General features: G+C 48.6%; 2 protein-coding genes across 6 annotated transcripts in view; one reads left to right on the top strand and one right to left on the bottom strand.

The window, feature by feature from the left end:
* Positions 1 to 9,971, top strand: part of HSF1 (heat shock transcription factor 1) — a 60,283-nt gene extending 50,312 nt beyond the window's left edge. The window contains exons 5-14 of one of the 4 annotated variants that reach the window (XM_027857646.1): positions 2,905 to 2,980; positions 3,119 to 3,180; positions 3,385 to 3,481; positions 3,847 to 3,983; positions 4,383 to 4,643; positions 5,254 to 5,340; positions 7,424 to 7,529; positions 7,619 to 7,684; positions 7,980 to 8,073; positions 8,334 to 9,971. In XM_027857646.1, coding sequence (XP_027713447.1) covers positions 2,905 to 2,980; positions 3,119 to 3,180; positions 3,385 to 3,481; positions 3,847 to 3,983; positions 4,383 to 4,643; positions 5,254 to 5,340; positions 7,424 to 7,529; positions 7,619 to 7,684; positions 7,980 to 8,073; positions 8,334 to 8,539 — 1,192 coding nt within the window. In that variant the 3' untranslated portion in view covers positions 8,540 to 9,971. The remainder of the gene's footprint in view (positions 1 to 2,904; positions 2,981 to 3,118; positions 3,181 to 3,384; positions 3,482 to 3,846; positions 3,984 to 4,382; positions 4,644 to 5,253; positions 5,341 to 7,423; positions 7,530 to 7,618; positions 7,685 to 7,979; positions 8,074 to 8,333) is intronic. The other 3 variants (XM_027857647.1, XM_027857648.1, XM_027857650.1) reach the window with 3 other exon arrangements.
* Positions 9,972 to 10,149: 178 nt separating this feature from the next.
* On the bottom strand, positions 10,150 to 17,266 carry LOC114039788 (mating-type protein A-alpha Z4-like). Of its 2 annotated transcripts, XM_027857652.1 has the most exons (5): positions 12,045 to 17,266; positions 11,765 to 11,817; positions 11,325 to 11,471; positions 11,127 to 11,186; positions 10,150 to 10,262 (listed from the first exon to the last, which is right to left on the bottom strand). In XM_027857652.1, the coding sequence occupies exons 1-5, from the start codon at positions 12,059 to 12,061 to the stop codon at positions 10,255 to 10,257; spliced, it is 285 nt and encodes a 94-aa protein (XP_027713453.1). In that variant the 5' UTR covers positions 12,062 to 17,266; the 3' UTR covers positions 10,150 to 10,254. The 2 variants fall into 2 exon arrangements, with proteins under 2 accessions (XP_027713453.1, XP_027713452.1); XM_027857651.1 differs by lacking the exons at positions 10,150 to 10,262; positions 11,127 to 11,186 and having other exon boundaries at positions 11,199 to 11,471.
* Positions 17,267 to 20,279: the final 3,013 nt, after the last annotated feature.

Here is a 20,279-nt window from a genome sequence, read left to right as displayed (position 1 = left end):
CCTGTCTAATTTGAATGGAAGCTTTTAACTTAGAGAACTCAGATAACGAGGACCCCTGTATTTGATGATTCCCGTGGCCCTACCAGTCTTCTCTGCACACCCCCACTAACTTTAGCTGATCTTTACATGGCATCATATCCAGTTCTCAGTTCTCTCACCATGCTGATCACTTTCCTCTCTGGACATGTGTTAGGAAAGATTGATTCTTCCAAAGGGAGGAGGATGGGGAAGAACACAGACCCCTTTCTTGGGGTGTTCATGTGAAAGGGCAGGACTTTAGTTATTTCACAATCCTGCCGCTCACCAACCTTCACCCTTCACCAACCCCCCACTCCCCACCCCCCCAAAAAAAAGAGAAACACAAATGCATAGCAGTCATCTTCTAAGAATGCCTTTCTTCCTCTGTGTTTAACTCCAGCCGCTTGTTTGCCTTTGTTCTCCACTTGGAGGTTCCATCTGATCTGACCACCCATGCTAAGTCAGATTCCTTCATACTCTGCTATTACTCTTTCTGATCCCAAAGCATAGGCATATGCATGCTCAGATATACACAAGTACTCCCAGATGCTAATCCTTAACTGCTCTTTGGCAGTTTGACAGCCCACAGTGCTAGGATCCTGGCAGGGCTGTACAGTCCTGACATCATGAGTTTTTTGCTTTGGTTTTGTTTGGAGGTCGTGGAAAGTGAAGAGCTAAGACTGAGACCAGTGCCACCCGCTCCCCTCCCAAGCTTAGAGCCTGGGACCAATACTATCAAGTGGTCATTGCCTCTTCTTCATTCTGTCAGGAGCTACCAAGAGTTAATAGAGTGAAGGGAAAGGATGCCCCTTTCCTGCACTCAGAGAACTCAATCCAAATGCATGAGGCTTGACGGAAATACATTCTAGAAGCCCTTTTTCCCCCAGATACCTAAATCCTTCAAGTGTCCTGGGAAGGTAATTTAGTTTTTCCCCCAAACAGTGCCTTAACTGAGGGATCTTTTGCTTTGAGTCAAAGGGTACCATTTCTCTGGGCTTAGAGCCCTGGCCTATGGCACAGTTGGGTGGAAGCCATGGTCTCCTATGAGAATCTTGATTCTCCAACCCCCACCTCCAGCTTACCTGAGTCTATTCTGCCCAATGGGAAACACCTCTTCCAGTGTGCCTTCCCTTTACAATGACCAAGTGGGGCTTGGCCTGGGACCTATTGTTAGCTAGTCAGTGAGAGCCAGAGTGATTTGGGTTTAAGGCATGGTCCTTAAGAAAGAAATCTAGCTGTAAACCCCAAGATATCTTGTGAGGTTTCAGTGATCGAAATTTCCATTCCTTTGAGCAGAGCATCTGATGATAAGAGTATGTTACCTTTTGTGGACAGAGGGAAGGGAAGGGAAAGACAAAGAAAAAAGGAGGGAACTGTGTTGTCCAACTGGCCAGTTCCAGTGGGGTCCCCAGTGGGGCAGCTCCTACTACTACTCATGTTGTTTGTCCTTCGTTCTTGAAGAGGATGGTGACATCAGAGAGGTGATGTCATGACATGCAAGGGAATTGGATTTAAGTGAGGGAAGGCTGTGCAAAGTCACCAGCCTCACTTTCCACTTCAGAGCCATCTGATTGGCTCAGAGTGAAAGTAAATAGTAGTTGTTTGCGTTTTGGGGAGAAACCCAGAGGGTCTTCCTCTCCCAGATTAATTTTTTTTTTTTAATTAAGTGAAAGAGGCCATTCTCTTATCTCATTTCTTACCTAGCCTTAATCACTGATTGGGCATTGCCTCAGTCAGACTGAGACCTATTAAAGACCTTTGCTTAAAAAGGCCAGGGTCTCCCATTGTATCCAGGGCCATATCCAGTTGTCCTGATATATATGTGGCCTGTGGACCCAGATAGCTCCAGAGGGGAAGGTGAGGCTGGTGACTTTGCACAGCCCTCCCTCACTTAAATCCAGTTCACTTGCATATCATGCCCTCAGCTTCCTGAAGTCATGGTCCTTTTCCAGAATGAAGGATAAACAACAGTGAGGTCAAAGACAACGCACATTGTCTTCTGGGTAGATTTCTATCTTCTGAGTCCTTTAAGGATTCAGTTTCTGGATTGCTAATAGAAGCCAGGAAGCAGGCTAAAAAAAATAAATGGGGGGGTCAACACACAAAGAGAAACAGTGTGCTGCCTGGCATATCCCAGGCCCCAGAACCTTGCTTCATCAGATAACCTGTCCTAATTGCTGTGTGACGAGATCTGGGGCTATGTTTAATTAAGCTGCACCAATGACAGTTCCAAGGGAACAAAATTGTTATCTTGATGTTTCCTTGTCCCTTCTTGCTGATTTTCCAGAATTGGGGGATTGGGGTGCTGAGACCAAGGCTTTCTCCTCTGGTCCAGCCTCTCTTCCCTCTGCTGCTATGGAGCAGGACACACTTGTCCTTCCCTTCCCGAAGAAGCTTTGGTTGAGTGAATACCCTCTTTCTCCAGCTGGCCTGGCCAGTGAAGGGGAGGGGAGAGAGAGAGAGAGGAGGCTGAAGACGTTGTGCCCCAGACTCAGCAGCCACTCCCTGTTTGGGGCCAGTCTGCGTCCCCAGACTCAGCCACCACAGGGAGCAGCAAGGAGCTGGCTAGGGGAGTCCCTCCTCCCTCACTCTTGTCGCTCCGCCACGAAGCTTAGTGTGGTGCAGGGGAAAGCCCCAGAGTTGAAGTCAGAGGACTTTGGTTCAAATCCTGTGTTTGCTATTTATGACTAGTGTAACCTAGCACAAATCACTTCACTTCAGTTTTCTCATCTGAAACCTCTGACGTTCCTGGATGAAGCTGACCTCCGTGAGGGTCTCAGCTTCTCTCCTCCAGGGCCCTGTGAAGTGCTTGGCACAGTGTTGGTCTGGGGTACTGTGGGTTCCCAGACCCTCTTTGCTCATCCCCCTTCCTTGCTTTTCTTGCAGTGAGAATGAAGCCCTGTGGAGAGAGGTTGCCAGCCTTCGGCAGAAGCACGCCCAACAGCAAAAAGTAGTCAACAAGGTGAGAGCTTGTGAAAATAGAGGAGAAAGGGTAGGTCCCCCTTGGTTGCTTTCCATGTCCTGGACCTAAAGGTAGCAGACATGCTTGAGGCCTTGGGATAGGGAGCCTAAGCTGACCACCTTCTCTCTGTTCGTACAGCTGATCCAGTTCCTGATCTCTCTCGTCCAGTCGAACCGGATCCTGGGGGTGAAAAGGAAGATGTGAGTAGTTTGCTTTGGCTCTCAGAGCAGACCTCAGGACACATCACCCCCACCTCATCTTTGTCCCATAGCCTCTGAACAGACCCTGCTCTCCCGAGGAGAGCCGGCCCAGCCCTTCCTCCCCTGGATACCTTTTACCCGTACTCCTTGAACACTCTTCCCTTTCTGTCTGACCTCTCCTTCTTGGGACTCCCTCCCTTGCAGCCCCCTGATGTTGAATGATAGCAGCTCGGCACATTCCATGCCCAAGTACAGCCGCCAGTACTCCTTAGAGCACGTCCATGGCTCGTCTCCCTACACGGTGAGCACACGAGGGAGGGGTTGGGGACAAGCACCTACTAAATGCCTGCCTGCTGTGTACCAGGCACTGGGATAAGTACTTTGCAAATAGGATCTCATTTGATAATATTCCTGGGAGGAGGGGAATGCCGAAGAGACAGGAGAGGAGAGAGATCAGGAAGGAGTCAGGAGGCTGGGATTGGATGAAGTCCACAAACCTATTTCCAGGACAGGGAAGAGAGAGCTTGCCCCTGGAAAGAAATCCCATGTGGAGAACCTCTCAAGAGCAGACCTCACCCATTAATATGATGGGGGAAGGAAGAGGAGGGAAAAAGAAGCTAGGGTTGCTGCCCTGACCACCCCCTCAACCCTGTTTGGCTGTTCCAGGCTTCTTCCCCAACCTATAGTGGCTCCAACCTATACTCCTCAGACTCCGCAGCCAATAGTGGACCCATCATTTCAGATGTCACAGAGCTGGCCCAATCCAGCCCCTCGGCCTCCCCCAGTGGCAGCGTGGATGAGAGGTAGGGCCCCAGCATCACACCTTCCTCCCTGTTCTTGGCATCCCCTTGTACTGCCTTACGGACACAGATTCAGGGTCAGGTCTTTGACTCCTTGGCAGGCTGCCCCTCTGCCCTCAAGGCCATAGGGAACCTTCTTGACTTTAGTGTTGGCCTTTCTCCTATGGGCCTCCCTCCTCTTCCTCTGTAAGCACCCACCCTGTGGCCTCCTGCCTTCTTGCTCCTGTAACCCCTGCCTCAGGCCCAGTTCACAGTGATAGAAACTGTAGACCGCAAAGCCCCAAGGAGGGAAGGGGATATGAGAAGAGGAGAAGAAGCTGGACCTTGGGGAGGTGCCCCCACAAGCTATGCCAACCTTGCTTCTGGGTATCTATATGTATGGGCAAACCCATCTCTCCTCAGGATCAGCCCAATGATACGAATCAAGGAGGAGCCCCCCAGCCCACCACGAAGCCCCCAGATCGAGGAGACCAGTCCGGGCCACCCCCCCTCAGTGGTGGAGACTCCCCTGTCTCCATGCACCTTCATCGACTCCATTCTTCAGGAGAGTGAGCCCAGCACTGCAGCCTCTGTTTCTGGCACTGTGGGTGGGGTCATCTCCTCTCCACCTCCAGGTCCCCTCCAGACTCCCGAGAAGTGCCTCAGCGTAGCCTGCCTCGACAAGTGAGTGTGGGTGTACAGAGGCATCGCACACATCAGCCCAGAGTCAACCTGAGGGAAAGAAAACATTTGAGGGCACTGGGACTCCCTTCTGGCTTGTGAGAGCTGGACCAAACTGAACTCCCCAGCACCCACACAAACCTCTACCCCGGTGTTGGTGTTGCTGCTGCCGCTGCTGCTGCTGCTGCTGCCGCCGCCGCTGCTGCTGCCGCTGCCGCTACCGCTACCTCTGGTTCTGCCATTAACCTGCTGGCTGTTCTTTGCTTTCTGCTGCTTTCTGTCTACCCCATCTCCCTTTTTGGATGGGAAAAAGAGTTGTGTATGTGCTCACATACTCCTTCATAGGCACCTGCCTCTGCCTCTTCAGGCCTCACCCCAACATGCACCTAGGGAACCAGGCACTCTTGACCCCAGCTTACCTGCAGCCCAGGGGCTAGGGCCAGCCACAGAGAAAGTGATGAATGGCTCAGTGCTCTAAGAGCCTGGCAGTCCTTTCTAGCCAGGAGCCCTGGGATAGGGTGGAAGCATTGAGTGCATGAACCCTTCAGACCTCACTCATCCCTCAGTCCCTCCTTTGAATCGGGCATGTGCTGTTGTCTTTTATATCTTGCAGTTTGACTCGCACTCCACAGATGTCTGAGGTCGCCCGCCTCTTCCCCAGCCCTGCCTCTTCCTCTCTGCATTGCCGATCACAGCCAGGGTTAGCATTGCCCCCAAAGGGGGGAGGGAGGAAGGGCATATTTGGAAAGAGGCCTGACCCATCCCAGCCTACTGGTGTCAGTGACTCTGATGATATCCTGTGTGTTCAGCTAGGGTGAACTTTCCCCCAAGGGGAGCCTGGCTTGGATGAGGCCAGTAATATGCAGGGGAGAGAGTCACTTTCAGTGAAGCCACATCAGTCATCACCCTCCTGGGCCAGGTACTCCCAGGAGTAGATAGTAGAGCCTCCTCCAGGTATTTGGGTGACCTAGTTGGGTCCGAGGTGGTGAGGGCCACCCACCCACTCCGCCAGTCCATTCCTCCCTGGGATAGTTAGGGAGTTTGATCAGAGTGAGGTCATTTTGGGGCCCCTTCATGCACTCAGACTTTGCCGGAGTTTTCAAAGACCTTACTTCAAAGGTTGTGGAATCCTTGGGAGGGCAGAAGCACAGTTTGGGTTGAGGTGACCCTGGGTTTGGATTTTAACCTAGATAAAGTTGGACAGCCATTGAAAGTTGTTGAGTTGCATTCCTTCCAGGCCCCAGCCACTTCTGTCTTCATTGGTAGAGGGAATGGATTGTTAAATTGGTTGGTCAGATGAGATTGGTCTTAATCAAGTATTAATTTGTGGCCCAAGAAAAATTTGCTTGCTGCACTAACCTCTGTCCTCAGCCTCCTATTTTGCACCTCTTCCTTCCCACCCTTATTTTCCAGGAGCCCAGCACTAAATAGCATCAAAAAAGTCTTGCAGTTGAAAGGAATCTCCTGGGTCATCCTGGTCTAGCCAAATCCTCCCACCACACAACAGTTGTTAGTCCTTCTACACAGTGAAAATGTTCCTCCTTTTATTCACAGCCATTGCTCCTACATCTGATGCCACTTAAAATTAAGTCTAGTCTCTCATCCCATATCAGATACTTAAAGGAATTGTATTCAGTCTTCTCTGTAGGCTTCTCATACGACATTATGTCCAAACTTTACCTGGAGTTTTTTCCTTCCTAAATTCTCCTGATCCTCCAACAAAAGCACCTGTGTTTGAGTTACCATCAGTCTAGCACAAGCCAGTCAGGGAAGCTAGTGATGGGTGAGCAACAGCAGCTGAGCTCTTCCCTTCCCAGGGGAATGACAGCAGTCAGTCAGCGGTACCTTTGCTGCCCACCTTCTGGAGATGAGTGAAAGGTGGCAGTCATGGAGGCGGAGGGGCCTTGTGCAGAGAACAGGGAAGGACAAGGCTTGGGCTCGGTGGATAGAGCAGAGGGCTTTGTCTTAGGGAACAGGGGAGAAGCCGTTAAAGGCCAGGTGGGAGTTTAGGACAGCTAGACTTGTCCCACAGTGTAACAACCTGCCTCAGTAAGTAGTGAGATCCCCATCACTCGACAACTTCAAGGAGAGCACAAATAAGCATTTATGCAGGATTTTGTAAAGGGTGTTCATGCTCTGATCCTAGCTGGGCTAGATTTGAGGGTTCTTGAGCAGGGGACTGCCGTGAGAGTAGTGTTTTAAGTTGATCAGGTGGTAATGTGCATAGCCAGCCAAAACTTAGGCATCTGTGATGTGTGGGGCACTTTGCTGGGTATGTAGTGGGTTATAACCAAAGCTCAGAGACCGGGAGACCAAGTGGAGAGGGGGATCATCAAGAGTAATTGAGGCAGGAAACTAAGTCCAGGACACATCTACAGACTGTATGGGGAAATGGAGGGAGCCCTGGGGTGGGAAGGAGTAGTAGCAGCCAGGTATGCCCCAGTCTCTTAAGTTTCTCGAACCCACACATCTGTGCACAGTCCCAGGCTGTGTCAATGGCCTCTCTTTGGGGCCCCTTAGCCTGTAAGCCCTGACTCTTCCCCTACCTCCCTCCCAGCCATGAGGTGGTGAGAGCATCCCCTCATATATACCCAAATGCTTCCTCTCAGAGACAGACGGGACATCAGGAACACCCCAGTCCTCTGGGGACCACAATTAGCTACCCCCCTGTTCTTTCCAGCTTAGGATGGTGTTGCATCCTTGACCTGTGCTCTGAATAGCAGAGCTGGCTTTGGTCTGGTCCTGCCCTTCATCCTTAGTCCCTTCTTTTTTTGCCTGGTTAGAAATGAGCTTAGTGAGCACCTGGATACCATGGACTCCAACCTGGACAACCTACAGACCATGCTAACCACCCACGGCTTCAGTGTAGATACCAGCGCCCTACTAGATGTGAGTGTTCTGGGCCTGTCCACGTCACTGTCCCATCCTCTTTATTAAGCCTACTCTTCCCACTCAACAACCTGTCTTTTCTCTGGTAGCTTTTTAGCCCCTCAGTGTCCGTGACAGACATGAGCCTGCCTGACCTGGATAGCAGCCTGGCCAGTGTGCGTAGTCAAGGGCCCCTGGGAGCTTGGGGAGGGATGAAATGGTTAGCAGCTATCCTGGGTGCCCACAATCGATCCTGCCAAAACCCCAGGGCCCTCAGTGCGGTTGGGGTGGGGTGGGGTGGGGTGGGGTGGGACAGGAAGGGAAGAGGTTGGATGGGGTAGGAAGGGAAAAGATGGGGTGGGGTGAGGTGGCGTAGGGTGGGATGGGATGGGGTGGTTCAGGCCAGGTTGGGATAGAGATGAGGTTAAGACCTTGGCCCCAGACCCAGCTGCCCCCCTCCCCTTCCCACAGCCCCTCACTCCCCACCCCCTACAGATCCAGGACCTCCTCTCCTCCCAGGAGCAACCAAAGCCTCTGGAGACTGAGACAGGTGGTGCAGACTCAGGTGAGCTGGACTCTGAACCTTGGGCTGCCATCCCCTTGATCCCCTGCTCCTGCCCCTGGGGTCCCAGACGCCAGTGCCTGAGATCTGTTTCTCCTCAGCTCTGGGCTAGCTTGGGACCTGTTCCCTTTCTCTGTGACCCCTCTCCCCAATATCACACCAGCCTGGGCAAGGGATTCCCATACTACCCATGACCTCCAGTTGCAAAGCCTTCGTTTTCCCTTCATCGCCACACCCATGACCCTCTTCCTCTGCCCACCCAGGGAAGCAGCTGGTGCACTACACAGCCCAGCCCTTGTTCCTGGTAGACTCCAGCACTCTGGATACAACAGGGAATGACCTGCCCATCTTCTTCGAACTGGGGGAGGGGCCTTACTTCTCGGAGGGGGATGACTACACTGATGACCCCACCATCTCCCTGCTGTCTGGCTCTGAGCCCACCAAGGCCAAGGACCCTGCCGTCTCCTAAGGCCCCTCTTCCTCTGGGAGGGGGATGATCCAGGCATCAGGGTCCCCCTCCTTCCTTGCCAGCCTTCCTGAGGGTGGGAGAGGGGCACTGTCCCTTGTGTTTGTGCTCAGAGAAGTTGTCAGAAGTCTAATTTGGGGCCAGACAAGCCTGTTGGAGGGAACCTGGCAACAGATAGGACCCAGGCCATAAATAAAGGGCCACCCACCTGAGCAAGGGGAGAGAGTGTGCCCAAGGGGCTGTTCTGGACAGAGCTTCGTATAATGGAAGCAGCCCCAGGTGAGCAGAGGTCAACAGGAGAAAGGACCCCAACCCCAACACCATGCATGCAGGGTGGGACCCTGCCCACCACCTCTCACATTTTCCTGTGGCTTCACTGGGTAGCAGCTTATGTTTGCCCCACTCCCCATCCCTGGCTCCGTATGTTCTCCTGTTGGTTGGTTTGGGGTTTTCTCAGTTACACTTTGTACTGACCCCGCTGATTGTTGATAGAATTGTATTTTGGATTTTTACATGAGAGAAGTTTATACTTCTCCCTCTATATAGAGAATATATATATATTATATATATACATACATACATACATATATATATATATATGAAGACAGACAGATCTATAAACAGAGAGGCTATATGGTTGTGGTTTCTCAGCTCATGGGAAATGTTATTCCTGGCATTCAGGGGAAGTTACACTGAATTCAGATTGGGTTGAGGCTGCTAAGATGGCTTCAGTATTTGGGGAGGGAAGCCAGGAAGGGAAAGAAGCCAAAGTCGGGGGCTGGCCTCTCGGTGGGGGACCATACCCAAGTGAAAGGTGCCGAGTCCTGAGGTGAGGTGTTTGAAGGGGTGCCCAAGGACCCTCCCCTCCAGGGTTGTACAGTTGAGAACAGGAAGCAGCCATAAAGATTTTTTTAATCCAGCCCCTTTTTAATGGGTGGGAAAACAAGCCCAGAGAGGTTAAGAGTGCATCATGTTATAGAAATAACAGTGGGTTATTTGCAGTCATTGGGCTCCAAATTTGCTGTGTGATCTTAGGCCCAGTCCCTTAATTCCAGGCCTCAGTTTCCTCATCTTTAAAGCAAAAAAGTTGTCCTAGATTTCTAGTCCCTTCTCTAAAATACGATCCTCGGTGACCTGCCCAAGGTCACAGAGCTTATCAGTAAGTGGAATTGGGATTCATAGCCAGGTCTTCTAGATTCCAAAGTCAGTGCTCCACTACGCCCCACTGCCTTCTCTTCTCAGACCCATTCTTGTCTCCCTTCTTCTCCTGTTTCTCTTGCCGGCCTAGTTCACGGATGAGGTCCATGGTGTTTTACTTGGATTTGCCCCACATCTCTGCAACTTCTTTCTCTTATTCTGCATTTCATCCTTCTGCCCTTTTGGATGAAGAAATTCCCCAAATAAAGACGCTAGCATACAAGGCACACTGACCTGAGCTCCCCCCAACCTTCCTGCTACTAACTGTGATTGGGTCACTGGACTTCTATTTAGTTCAGATTTGTATTAAAATTTGAAGGACAAAAATTTCCTCTACGTCACTGCAGTACACGTACCCGCCCCTGGTCCACAGTCCTCGTTAAGTAAGGCCAGATTTTTCTCAGATATATTTATTGAGAGGATAGGGCAAATACTCCCTATCACCTAGGAATAAAGTAGGAAGAGGGAACAGCATATCGGGCCCAAGGACTGATTCTCTGCAGAGGCTTCTGGCAGCAGCTTCATAAACCTGTCGGCGAGAGAAAAGAATGTCAGACTGGAGTTTCTCATTGGGCTGGCTTCCCTTTTGGTGCCCACATACCCCCAATCCCTGAGGCCTATGCTGTCAACCAGATTTCACTTGGGAAATAGGTCTTGTACTAGGGATCAAGCCCCAGTCTCATGTTGCTACACCACCAACTCTTTCTGGTGAGGTCCTCTTCACCTTTGGGGGTATGAGGAGGGCATGGATAAAATAAGTGTTGGCAGATCTATTACCCATCCAGTTGAATGCAGTAACTTCTCACCCATTTTCCCCAATGTTTCTATATATGCCGAGTATTGAATGGAGGCAGACCCTTCATTGATCTTCCCTTTGAGGCATTCATCTGAGGAATATTCTGTGACATATGGGAGTTACCTCCTTGAATTCTTCCAGCATGGCTTTTCGATTGGGGGCTGGCTTACCCCCAGTGTTATCACACCCACACCCAGATGGCCCATTACCAGGAAGGGAGTGCAGAAGTCATGCAAACTAGACCTGAATGAAAATCCCCTCCAACAATATTTCTGGTCATTTATCCTTACCATGAAAACCTACCTCTCTCAAGAGGGAATCCTTGCCTTCTAGCCTTACTAGGCAAATCTAATCCCCTCTTGCCCATGGAAATCCTTCAGACCCTTGATGGCAGTGATGTCCCAGCCCTGATCCTCTAAGTTAAAGACCCACGGTTCCATCAGTCCTTTGAGGACCTAAAATTTGTTAATTTTTCTGGCTTTCCCCTTCCTGTGTGATATACCTTGGTAACGTTTCTTGACACTGTGTACGCTGTGCCTGCACACACATACACACATTTCCTTCCCCTAGGGTCTAGGTGGAAAGTGCTGAGCTTACCTTGGGCCTTCTGAAAGGGAGATTCATCTTCCTCATTCTCCTCTGCTTCATCTTCCATGTCTACAAAGGGCAAGGGGGTGGGGTGGGTGGAGAAGGAAGGGTAAAAGGCATCATTAGGTCAAAACTGCCTCATCCCACATATCCCAGCCCCATCAGTTATGGGGTCATTGCTTTGATGCTCTGCCTGGAGGATCTCACCAGCTGTCTCCTCACTGCCTGCGTCCTCGCCAGCAAAATTCTGGCTTGAGTCAGAATCAGGGTTGTCTAGGGACTCAGACTCTAAACCATTTCCCTCGTTTTCATCCTCCGTCTGCAGAGTACGCTTGTTTGACAACGGATCTTCCGCTTGTGGAGAGAAAATTCAAAGGGGCATAATGAGGGGAGATTGGAACCTCCAAGGCTGGGGAAATGGGGTCAGAAGGAAGGGATAGGGTAAAGGTCTCAGGCCAACCCATCCCAATGCCCTACCTTCATAGAGGGTCTGAATAGTGGAAATCAAGTGATTTGGTAGGGATCTTCCCTTCCCATGATCCCATGGAGTGGAATGGCACTGTGCAGTCTGACACCATTCCCCACAACTGCCCTTTCCCCACCCCTAAATTCCTAGGATGGACAAGGGAAAGGGGAGTGAATCTCACCTGCAGCCACTAGAGCCAGAAATAAGATCAGCAAAGAGACAGGTAGCAAGAACCTAAGATTGGAGTGAGGGGAAGTTACCTGGGAGAGTCAGGTGGCTCAGGGGCTGCACATGTCCTGACTTCCATCCCAGATGGACTCTCCAAAGGTCCATGCCTCAGGATTAGGGCCTGGGCCCTAGTTCAGAAGTCAGCATCCCCCACCCCCAACCTGCCATACATATCCCAGACCCAGAAACCCTCCTTTCCTCCAAGCCTTAGACCCAGTGTCCCATGACCTCACCGGGAGCTGGGAGCCATGGCTGCATCCAATGAAGGGTAGAAGGAGCAATAACACGCTGGGTACAAACACAGCTATATGGAGGGAGGGAAGGTGGGACCTGGGCAGGGACTGCCCCTTATGAGTCACTTAGGCCTCTCCCCTTTGTCCCCAAGCCTGTCCCTCCCACTCTTGCACAATTCTATCCATCTTTCACTCTCTACGCTTGCCTGTTGGTTTTCATTTCTGGTTTCTGAGGGAAGGTTTGGAGAATGTAAAGAAGTGAAATCAATCCCTGCCACACCAGGGCAGTTTTCTGGACCCAAGCAGTTATGGTTTCCATACACCTACTGCATGCTCTTCTACCTAGCCCTTAAGGGCCGTGGAACTGGGTTAAGGGAGTCAGACAGAAGAACCCCAGAGGAAGATCAGGAAAAGCAAGACAGTAGCAAGGGGAAAGAGGAAGAGGTACAAGGGCCAGGCTGGGGATAGTACTGGGGACAAAGCAGGAAAATGAGGTACAAGGGCAGGACAGGCTCTAGATGGTCCTGGGGTGAGGGGAAGGTCTAAGAACAAGGGGCCCTTTCTAGGGAACCTAATTCAATGCCCCATTGTCTTGCCCAGAGAGCTAAAGGGGGGAGGTTAACAGCCAAGGGCAACTGAAAGGGTTTTGTTTCCCAGAGTTAGATGAAATGGGATCCTAGCTCTGCCCTGTACCCCAGGATGGACAAGAGGGACTATACTTTTATTAGAAGCGCTCTGTCCAAGCCTTTTGAATTCTCTCAGTTTCTACTATTGTTCAGGGCTCCCTCCAGGAAGATAGTGGAGGAATAGGAGAGGAGAATAATTCCTCCTCCTCACCCACCCACCCCAGTCCTAAAGTCCTAGACATCTTGGTCTTGTGATGCTTCTCTCCCTTCCCAATGTCCACATGGCACTACCACTTAAAGGTTCTTTGTGTGGTGATTAAAAGACTGGGTGACCCAGTGGAGCTAGAGCCTGAAACTGATGAGCCATGTACCTGCCCTGTTCTTCCACCCAGGACTGCCTTCCAAAGAAGTTCAACCGTCACGGCAGTTGATAGGGATCCCAGGGCTATACCCAAAACCAGAGAAAACCAGAGCCAAACCTGGGGCAAGCCCCGCCTAGTTTCCGGAAAGAGGCAGGACCCATTGTTCTTGGAGATTTGGAGAGCCTGGAGGGCTTTACAGTCAGTCTGGGAAATGTCATCAGCTGTAACTCTGCCCCCATCTCCTAGGACTGATCTCCCAACAGTGAGCCACTGGAATCTGGTAGGGTCCACTATGACCTATACAACGTTCTATTTTGAGACACTACATGCAGCTCCATAACCATAGCAATGCTACCAGACTCCCACTCTGGATGGGGCCAGAGTATTTCTTCCACCAGGGATACTGATGTTGGGCCTCTGGTAGAGGCATCTTTCCTCCTAGGGGTAGTGTTCTGCCTCAGGAAAGGATGTTCATCTTTTAGTGGGGGGGTTTTTTCTTTTTTTTGGTGTCGTTCCCCCCCCCCCCCCCCAGAACAGGACATCCATTCTTCTGTGCTCAGCATATTCCATCTATCTGGTCAAGGCATCTGCCCCTCAAGGGTCAATGTCTTTCAGGTTGAGGTGTGGCATGTTTGCCAAACCACCCCACACTCAGTGTCACAGTCCCAGGTGTAGAATGATCCCTGAAGTCCCAACTTTAGGATCTTTGATCCAGTTGGGGTGTCTATACTCTTGGAGTCAGTGTCCCCACTCTGGATAGAATCCCTAAGCATCACTGTCTTCCCCAATCCAGCTAGGTAAGCTATTGATTTCCCAGGTCAGTGGAGAATGGAAGGGACTTGGTATCTTCCCTAGTAGATCCTACTTTTTATTAGTAACAGGAACCAAACATAAGTCCAGCCAGACCAATCTTGGGCCAGTTCTCATCACTGACCATCCCTAGGAACCTGACCTTCTCAAAGCAGTCCCTAATTTCCTCTTGCCCTCCACAGACCCAGAGCAGTGGAGACCTCCATTAGGATCCCAGAAAATGAAGCTAGTTTCCTCTAGGACATGCTACACGAACCCAAAGAGAAGCATGCTAAAGGACACAGTCTGATTATTGGACACTACACAGTTGGAGGTCCCAGGAGCTAAACAATCCCCCTTGTTTTACAATTAATGAAGCAAAATGCACACATATACACACATGGTCTTCCAAGGTTAGTATACCCGCTTGGACTGGCAACAGTTATTGCAGGCACCATTATGTACTAGTTCCTTAGCAAGATAGGGGAAGGGTCCATCATAGTCATCGATGCCAAGGAAGGCAGAGGTGGAATCAGCAGGATCTGATCTGTGAGAATTCTTTTGGGGGGGGGGGGGCAGGAGGTGGAGAAAGGAAAGAAAAGTCTGTGATATGCTTAGGATTAGGACATAGAAAATTTGTATGAATGGTGGACCTACCCAGAGCTGTAAAATCAAAACAAGGTGAAGGTTTGGTGGAGAAGATCATTAGTTTTGAATTCCAGCTCTGTTACTTTCTAATTGTGTAACCTTGGGCATGTCAGTCACTGGGCCTTAGTTTCCTTGTCTGTAAAATGAGAGTTGAACTAGATGTGTCTCAGGTCCCTCCTAGTACCAAATCCTGGTAGTTCAATTTGGAACTTTCTGAGAGTGAGGGCCTGGTGGGACATCAATGGCACATGTCCTGGAGGCAGTCAGAGGTGCCCAGCTGGAGCTCAGAAAGAGAAACCAGGGCTGGAGATTTGGGAGTCCCATACAAAGAGAAGGTAGTTGAAGCTGAGGGAATTAATGAGATGGAGAGAGTAGGGAGTTCCCAAAAGGAACTGACTACAGTAGAGGATATTGCATGATAGGTGCACCAGAGAAGTAAGTACAAACAAAGTACTATGTAAGGTAGTGGAGGGAGGATGTTACCAACTTGGGGAGATCAAGGAAGGTTTCCTGGAGTGCAAGGCATTTGATTTGAACTTGAAAGAATTCTAAGAATGGGAGAAATAATCATAGATTTAGAGAAGGAACACTAGATGGCATTTCTAGTCGAAGCCCCTCATTTTACAAAGAAACTGATGTCCTGGGAGGTTAAAGGATATACATCAGGTCACACAGGTAATTAAACGATGGAGGCAGAACGTGAGTATAAGTCTCATTTTTGCAAATAGAAGGTTCTTTTTATGCAGCCACGGTGACATTGCAGACACACAAAAGGCCAGGAGGTTGGAGAGCATAGAGTATTATATGTGTGAGGGAGATGGAGGTGGTACAACCAAGTTAACCTTTTTAATTGAATTAGCATGCATATAAGAATGTTACATAAAAGGTGACGTGGCATCATGTTGGAGAGATTAATCAAATAGAAACATAACATTGGCAATATTCCTCTCCCTCGAGCCTCTTACTCTTGAGGCCTAGGGATTTATCCATCAGTCAGTAAACATTTATCAGGTACCTACCGTGTGCCAGATACTGTGCCAAACACTGCCTTTTCTAATAGCTTAGAGGTAGATAGGTGCCTAGGACAGACTGCCTGCCTACGAAGGACTGTTAACATTGCTGCTTGCCACTTGGGACCACCAAGCTCTCGATGACTTTCCTCCCAGTCTCCCTTTAGGAGCCCCATAGTTCAAGCTTTCCCTTTCCCCTTTTGCTCAGGGCTTACCTTGCCCTTTCTCCTTGACTCTGTTGGGCTTTAGCACATCCCCTCTGCTCAGCTGGTGCTGTGAGGTGTATCTCAGCCAGAAGGAATTTTGGAACCAAGGTCACTTGTCCACTCTGTCCCTGAATGAGAGTTGCTACTACAGCATCCCCAACAAATGATCATCCAGCCCCATCTTGGACATCTCTAGGGATGGGGACTCCCAAGGCAGCCTATTCCCCTTCTGGAAAGCTCTAATTGTTTTTTGCTTCTTTTGAAATGAAACTTTCTTGTGAGCCTCCACTGCTTCTAATTCTAGTCCAATTGCTCTTCCACATGGCAGGCCTTCAAAGCCTGGAAGGCAACTCTCATTACCCTCCAGCCCTGGGCCTCAGGTTTCTGTGACCTTCAGTTAACTTCCAAGGATCTTAGCTCCTTTGTTAAAAACTAAGCCCCAGTAGACCTTTGCATCCTTCTTCCCTCCCCATCTCCTACTCCTTCCCCACCCCTCCCTACACCCCAAACACACCACCCCCGGTTTGCACTGCTCTCTAAAGTACCCAGGTGCCTTACCTTAGGTAAAAATAGCCCTAATGTTCCCTTAGTTTACCTTCCCAATTCGGGAAAAAGTAGGTCTTCAATCTGAGTTAACACTTTTCCAGTACAAACTGGATAATATTTCATAGAATTTAAAGGGAAAGTACCCTCATTTTCACATTACCACCAAGTATTGTTACAAGTTCTGGCCTGCCTTTTCAACCTTATTTGCAAATCACTGCTCTTCACATATTTTATGTTACAGTTCAACTGGACTACTAGATGTTCTTTGAACTTGGCATGCTATTTCTCACCTCCCTGCCTTTGTACAAAGCTTTCCTTCATTCCTGAAATGTTCTTCCTTCTTACCTCCACTTCTTAGAATCCTTATGTTTTTTAAAGGTGCCACCTCCTTCACAAAGCCTCTGGATTTACACCCCACAAACCATTGGTTAATGAACTTTCTCTTCTCTTCTTTCTCTTCTGTGTCTGTCTGCACTCATACCATGTCACAGCAATAGAATGTAATTTTCTGATGGGCAGGGACCCATTTTGGTTTTGTGTTTGTATCTGTATCACTTAGCACAGAACGTTTCCAAAGTAGGTCCTAAATAAGTGTTTTGTTGTTTTCAATTTGATACTTGAGCCCCAACCCAAAGCCAGCAAATTTCCTAGATCTTCCTAGGCCTTGAACCTGTTTTGATCTCTGGGATCAGAAAAAAAGCCTCCACAATTCCCGATGACCTCCCTTTGGCTTCTGCTGCCACTGTGATTGGACATCTAATTCTAGCAGCTGTTCCTTTCTTCCCTTCTGCCCATCGCTACATCCTACAGGCTACATGAGTGCATTTTCTAGGGTTAACTTACAAGGGAAAGGAGAATAAACATTCAACTCATTTGCACAGATACTTGTTAAGTGCCTAAAAGAAAAAACCACACTTCTTGACCTCAGGGAGCTTACAGTATCCCCCTATTAAGGGAGAAATAAGACTTTTCTTTCATTAGGGGTCTTCCAGCGGAGGCTACACGAGTACTTGTTGGAGATGTTGTAGAAGGGACTCCCGTTGAAGTATAATCAGTCAACAAACACGAAACACCACCTGTATGCCAGGCACTGAGCTAGATGTGGGTTGGACTAGGGAATCACTGAGGTCCCTCCCAACTCCCAGACTATGGAATTCTTTGACATATGCACAGATAAGCTGGTAAAACGAGAAGAAAAATCCAAAGAACTCTAGGAAAATTTGAGAGAACAATCACTTTCAACTGTGGAAATCAGGGAAAATCTAAGAACTAGAAGTAACCTCAGAAGCCGTGTAGCCCCACCTGTCCCTGACCAAAGATCCCTGCTTGTTGAGTAGCTTTCCAGTTGTGTCTGATTTTTTGTAACCCCATTGGGGGTTTTCTTGGCAAAGATACTAGTTTGTCATTTCTCTGGCTTATTTTACAGATGAGGAAAGTGAGGCAGAGTTAAGTGATTTTCCTAGGGCCACCTAGCTAGGGAGTGTTTGAGGCCAGATTTGAACTTGGAAAGGAGTCTTCCTGACTCCAGGCCTGGCACTCCATCCACTGTGCCACCTAGCTGCTCTATCCCTTCTATAATATCCAAAACAATTGATTATGCAGGCTCTGTTTGAAGGGCAGCTAGGTGGCACATGAGACCTGAGTTCAAATCCAGCCTCTGACATGACCTGTGTAACCCTGCACAATTTACTTAACCTCTGACAGCTAGTTTCCTCATCTGTAAAATTGAGATAGCAATAGCACTTTATTTTCCAGGGTTGTCATGTGAATCAAAGAAGACAATAAATGTAAAGTGTTCTACAAACTTTAAAGTGCTAATGTTATTTTCTCCAATGAGGGTGAACACACTGTGTTCATTGAGTCATTTTTTGAGTCATGTCCCAACTCTTTGTGGCCTAATTTTGGGGTTTTCTTGGAAAAGATACCTGAGTGGTTTGCTGTTTCCTTCTTTAGCTCATTTTACAGATGAGGAACTGAGGCAAACAGGGTCAAGTGACTTGCCCAGGATCACACAGCTAATAAGTGTCTGACGCTGGGTTTGAACTCATTAAGATAAGTCTTCCTGACTCCAGGCCTGGCGTTCTATCCACCATGCCACCTAGCTACCCTTGAACACATTACTTCCTGACAAAATTCCTTCCATCTCTGGAGAGCTATGATTCTTTGGATGTCTTTCCTTACGTTGAGCTTAAATCTGACTCCACTCAGCCACTCTGGTATGGCTAAGTAAAACTCCAAGAGTAATTTTACTTGGCTTTGGCATTAGCTTCCAAGGTGGAAATAACTCAGTGTGCTGGCTGGCTATGGCTATGGACTTGACTCACAAAAGAACTGAAGTTATAGGCTATCTCACAACAAAAACAAAAACAACCTTCCTGAGTGGGAATGAGCTATCAGCTGCAATTAAGTAAAGCAGCAGCCTAACAATAATTCAGCAGTGAAGCCGCAGATGGTAATAGCAGCTCATTGGAGAAGTAGCAGATGGCAACCTAGTGGAGGAAGCAGTCCAGCAGATGACATCAGAACCATTGTGGAAGCTTCCAGTGGCAACTTCAGAGGCAGAGAAATTCCACCTGGCACACAACCCTAGGAGTATCATTTGTCGGACCTACGGGGTTCCTTTTCCCACTAGTTATATGAGATTCTGAGAGATAGTATGCCCCTAGTGTATGCTGGGGAGAAGAGGAGGGAAGGGTTTTTTATTAGGTGTTTTTCTTTTTTCTTTTTTCTTTTTTTACTAATTTCTTGCATCAAATCTGATTTGGTCTGCTAAAGGATACACTGAATGGAAGTTTTGAGCCAGAACTTTTGAATAGATACTGATCCAAAGAGTATCTTGACTCTGGGCGTAATTTTCAGGAGACATATTAAGGGGGCCCCAGGCTTACAGTTAACAATAATTATCAATGTTTTCTGCTCTTCACACTAAATTTCCCCAGGTCCTTCAACATGTCTTCCTAGAGGACGTTCTCTAATTCTCTCATCTTCCTGGTAAAGTAGGGTGACTCAGTGCAGCCATTTGAAGGAGGGTTATTTATGTGAGTCCTCAGAGTTTGGAATGAGAAACTTAGTCAATTTCTCCCGTCCATTTTAGTTCCTACATTTGATGTCAAAAGCCTCTCCAACTAAAGTGATTAAGTAGCAAATGAGCATCTCTGCTAGGGAGAAGAAAAGAAGAAAAACACTGGCACCATAATTATGTGTCCAAACAAGATTTATTCAGGGCTATTCTTTACACTGGTTACTAGAGAGGGATGTAAAAGGCTTCCAAGTCTTCTAGATTTGAGTCACCACCAATTGAGTGACAGCTCCAATGATGGCTTTCCAACTTTTCAAGGGCTTCAAGGTGGTGGCTAATTGGAAACAAGGTGTTATCCGTTACCTCCATTCTCAGATCTGCATTCTGGGTCCTTTGAATGTTACAGTCAGGTGAAGGGCCGAAGGGAGGGTTAAGGAAAGGGAGGAGAGAATCTGAGCCATTCCATGGCTGATTTGGGGGCGTGTCCTCAAACAGCCTCTTCTTCATGTCCTTGGCTGAGCTTCTAGGAGGTCTCCCCTGCTCTGCCCAGGTGGTCAGGAGTTCACACTCAAGGAACAACAGTGCCAAAATCTGGTTATTCACAACCCAAATTTCTGACTCAACTCTCCTAAACCAATCTCTAGACTCTACAAAGCAAGCCACAGGTACAGTGAACAGATGAAAATCCATGTAGAGCCTTTTGTTCAGTACTTTATATTTTGGGCTATCTTACCTCTATGAGATAGACAGTAGGCAGTTGACTAGGAACAGAGTAGGCCCTAACACAGCTAGTCACCCTCTTCTGGACATGTTCCAACTAGTTTGTCTTTTCTAATGTAACAGGGGTCTTACTCCACCTGGGGTCCTCACATAATAGTTCAGTGTAGGAGGAATTATATTTGCTTCAAGATACCCTCTAGGGCAGACTCAATTCGGAGGGGCAAATTGCTAAGCAGTAATGTAAAAGCATATAATAAAGCAGAGTAAAACACGATGAAGAGGAAAATCTATAGGATAAAACCATTCTTA

Source organism: Vombatus ursinus, unplaced genomic scaffold (assembly GCF_900497805.2).
Source record: "Vombatus ursinus unplaced genomic scaffold, bare-nosed wombat genome assembly UNPS02012319.1, whole genome shotgun sequence".
Classification (NCBI taxonomy): Eukaryota; Metazoa; Chordata; class Mammalia; order Diprotodontia; family Vombatidae; genus Vombatus; species Vombatus ursinus.
This window is presented reverse-complemented; position numbering and strand designations above follow the sequence as displayed.

Coding starts and splice junctions, on each gene's coding strand:
- LOC114039788 (XM_027857651.1), bottom strand. Junction 11,472..11,764: donor TCTGGCTCTAGTGGCTGCAG/GTGAGATTCACT, acceptor TCTCTCCACAAG/CGGAAGATCCGTTGTCAAAC.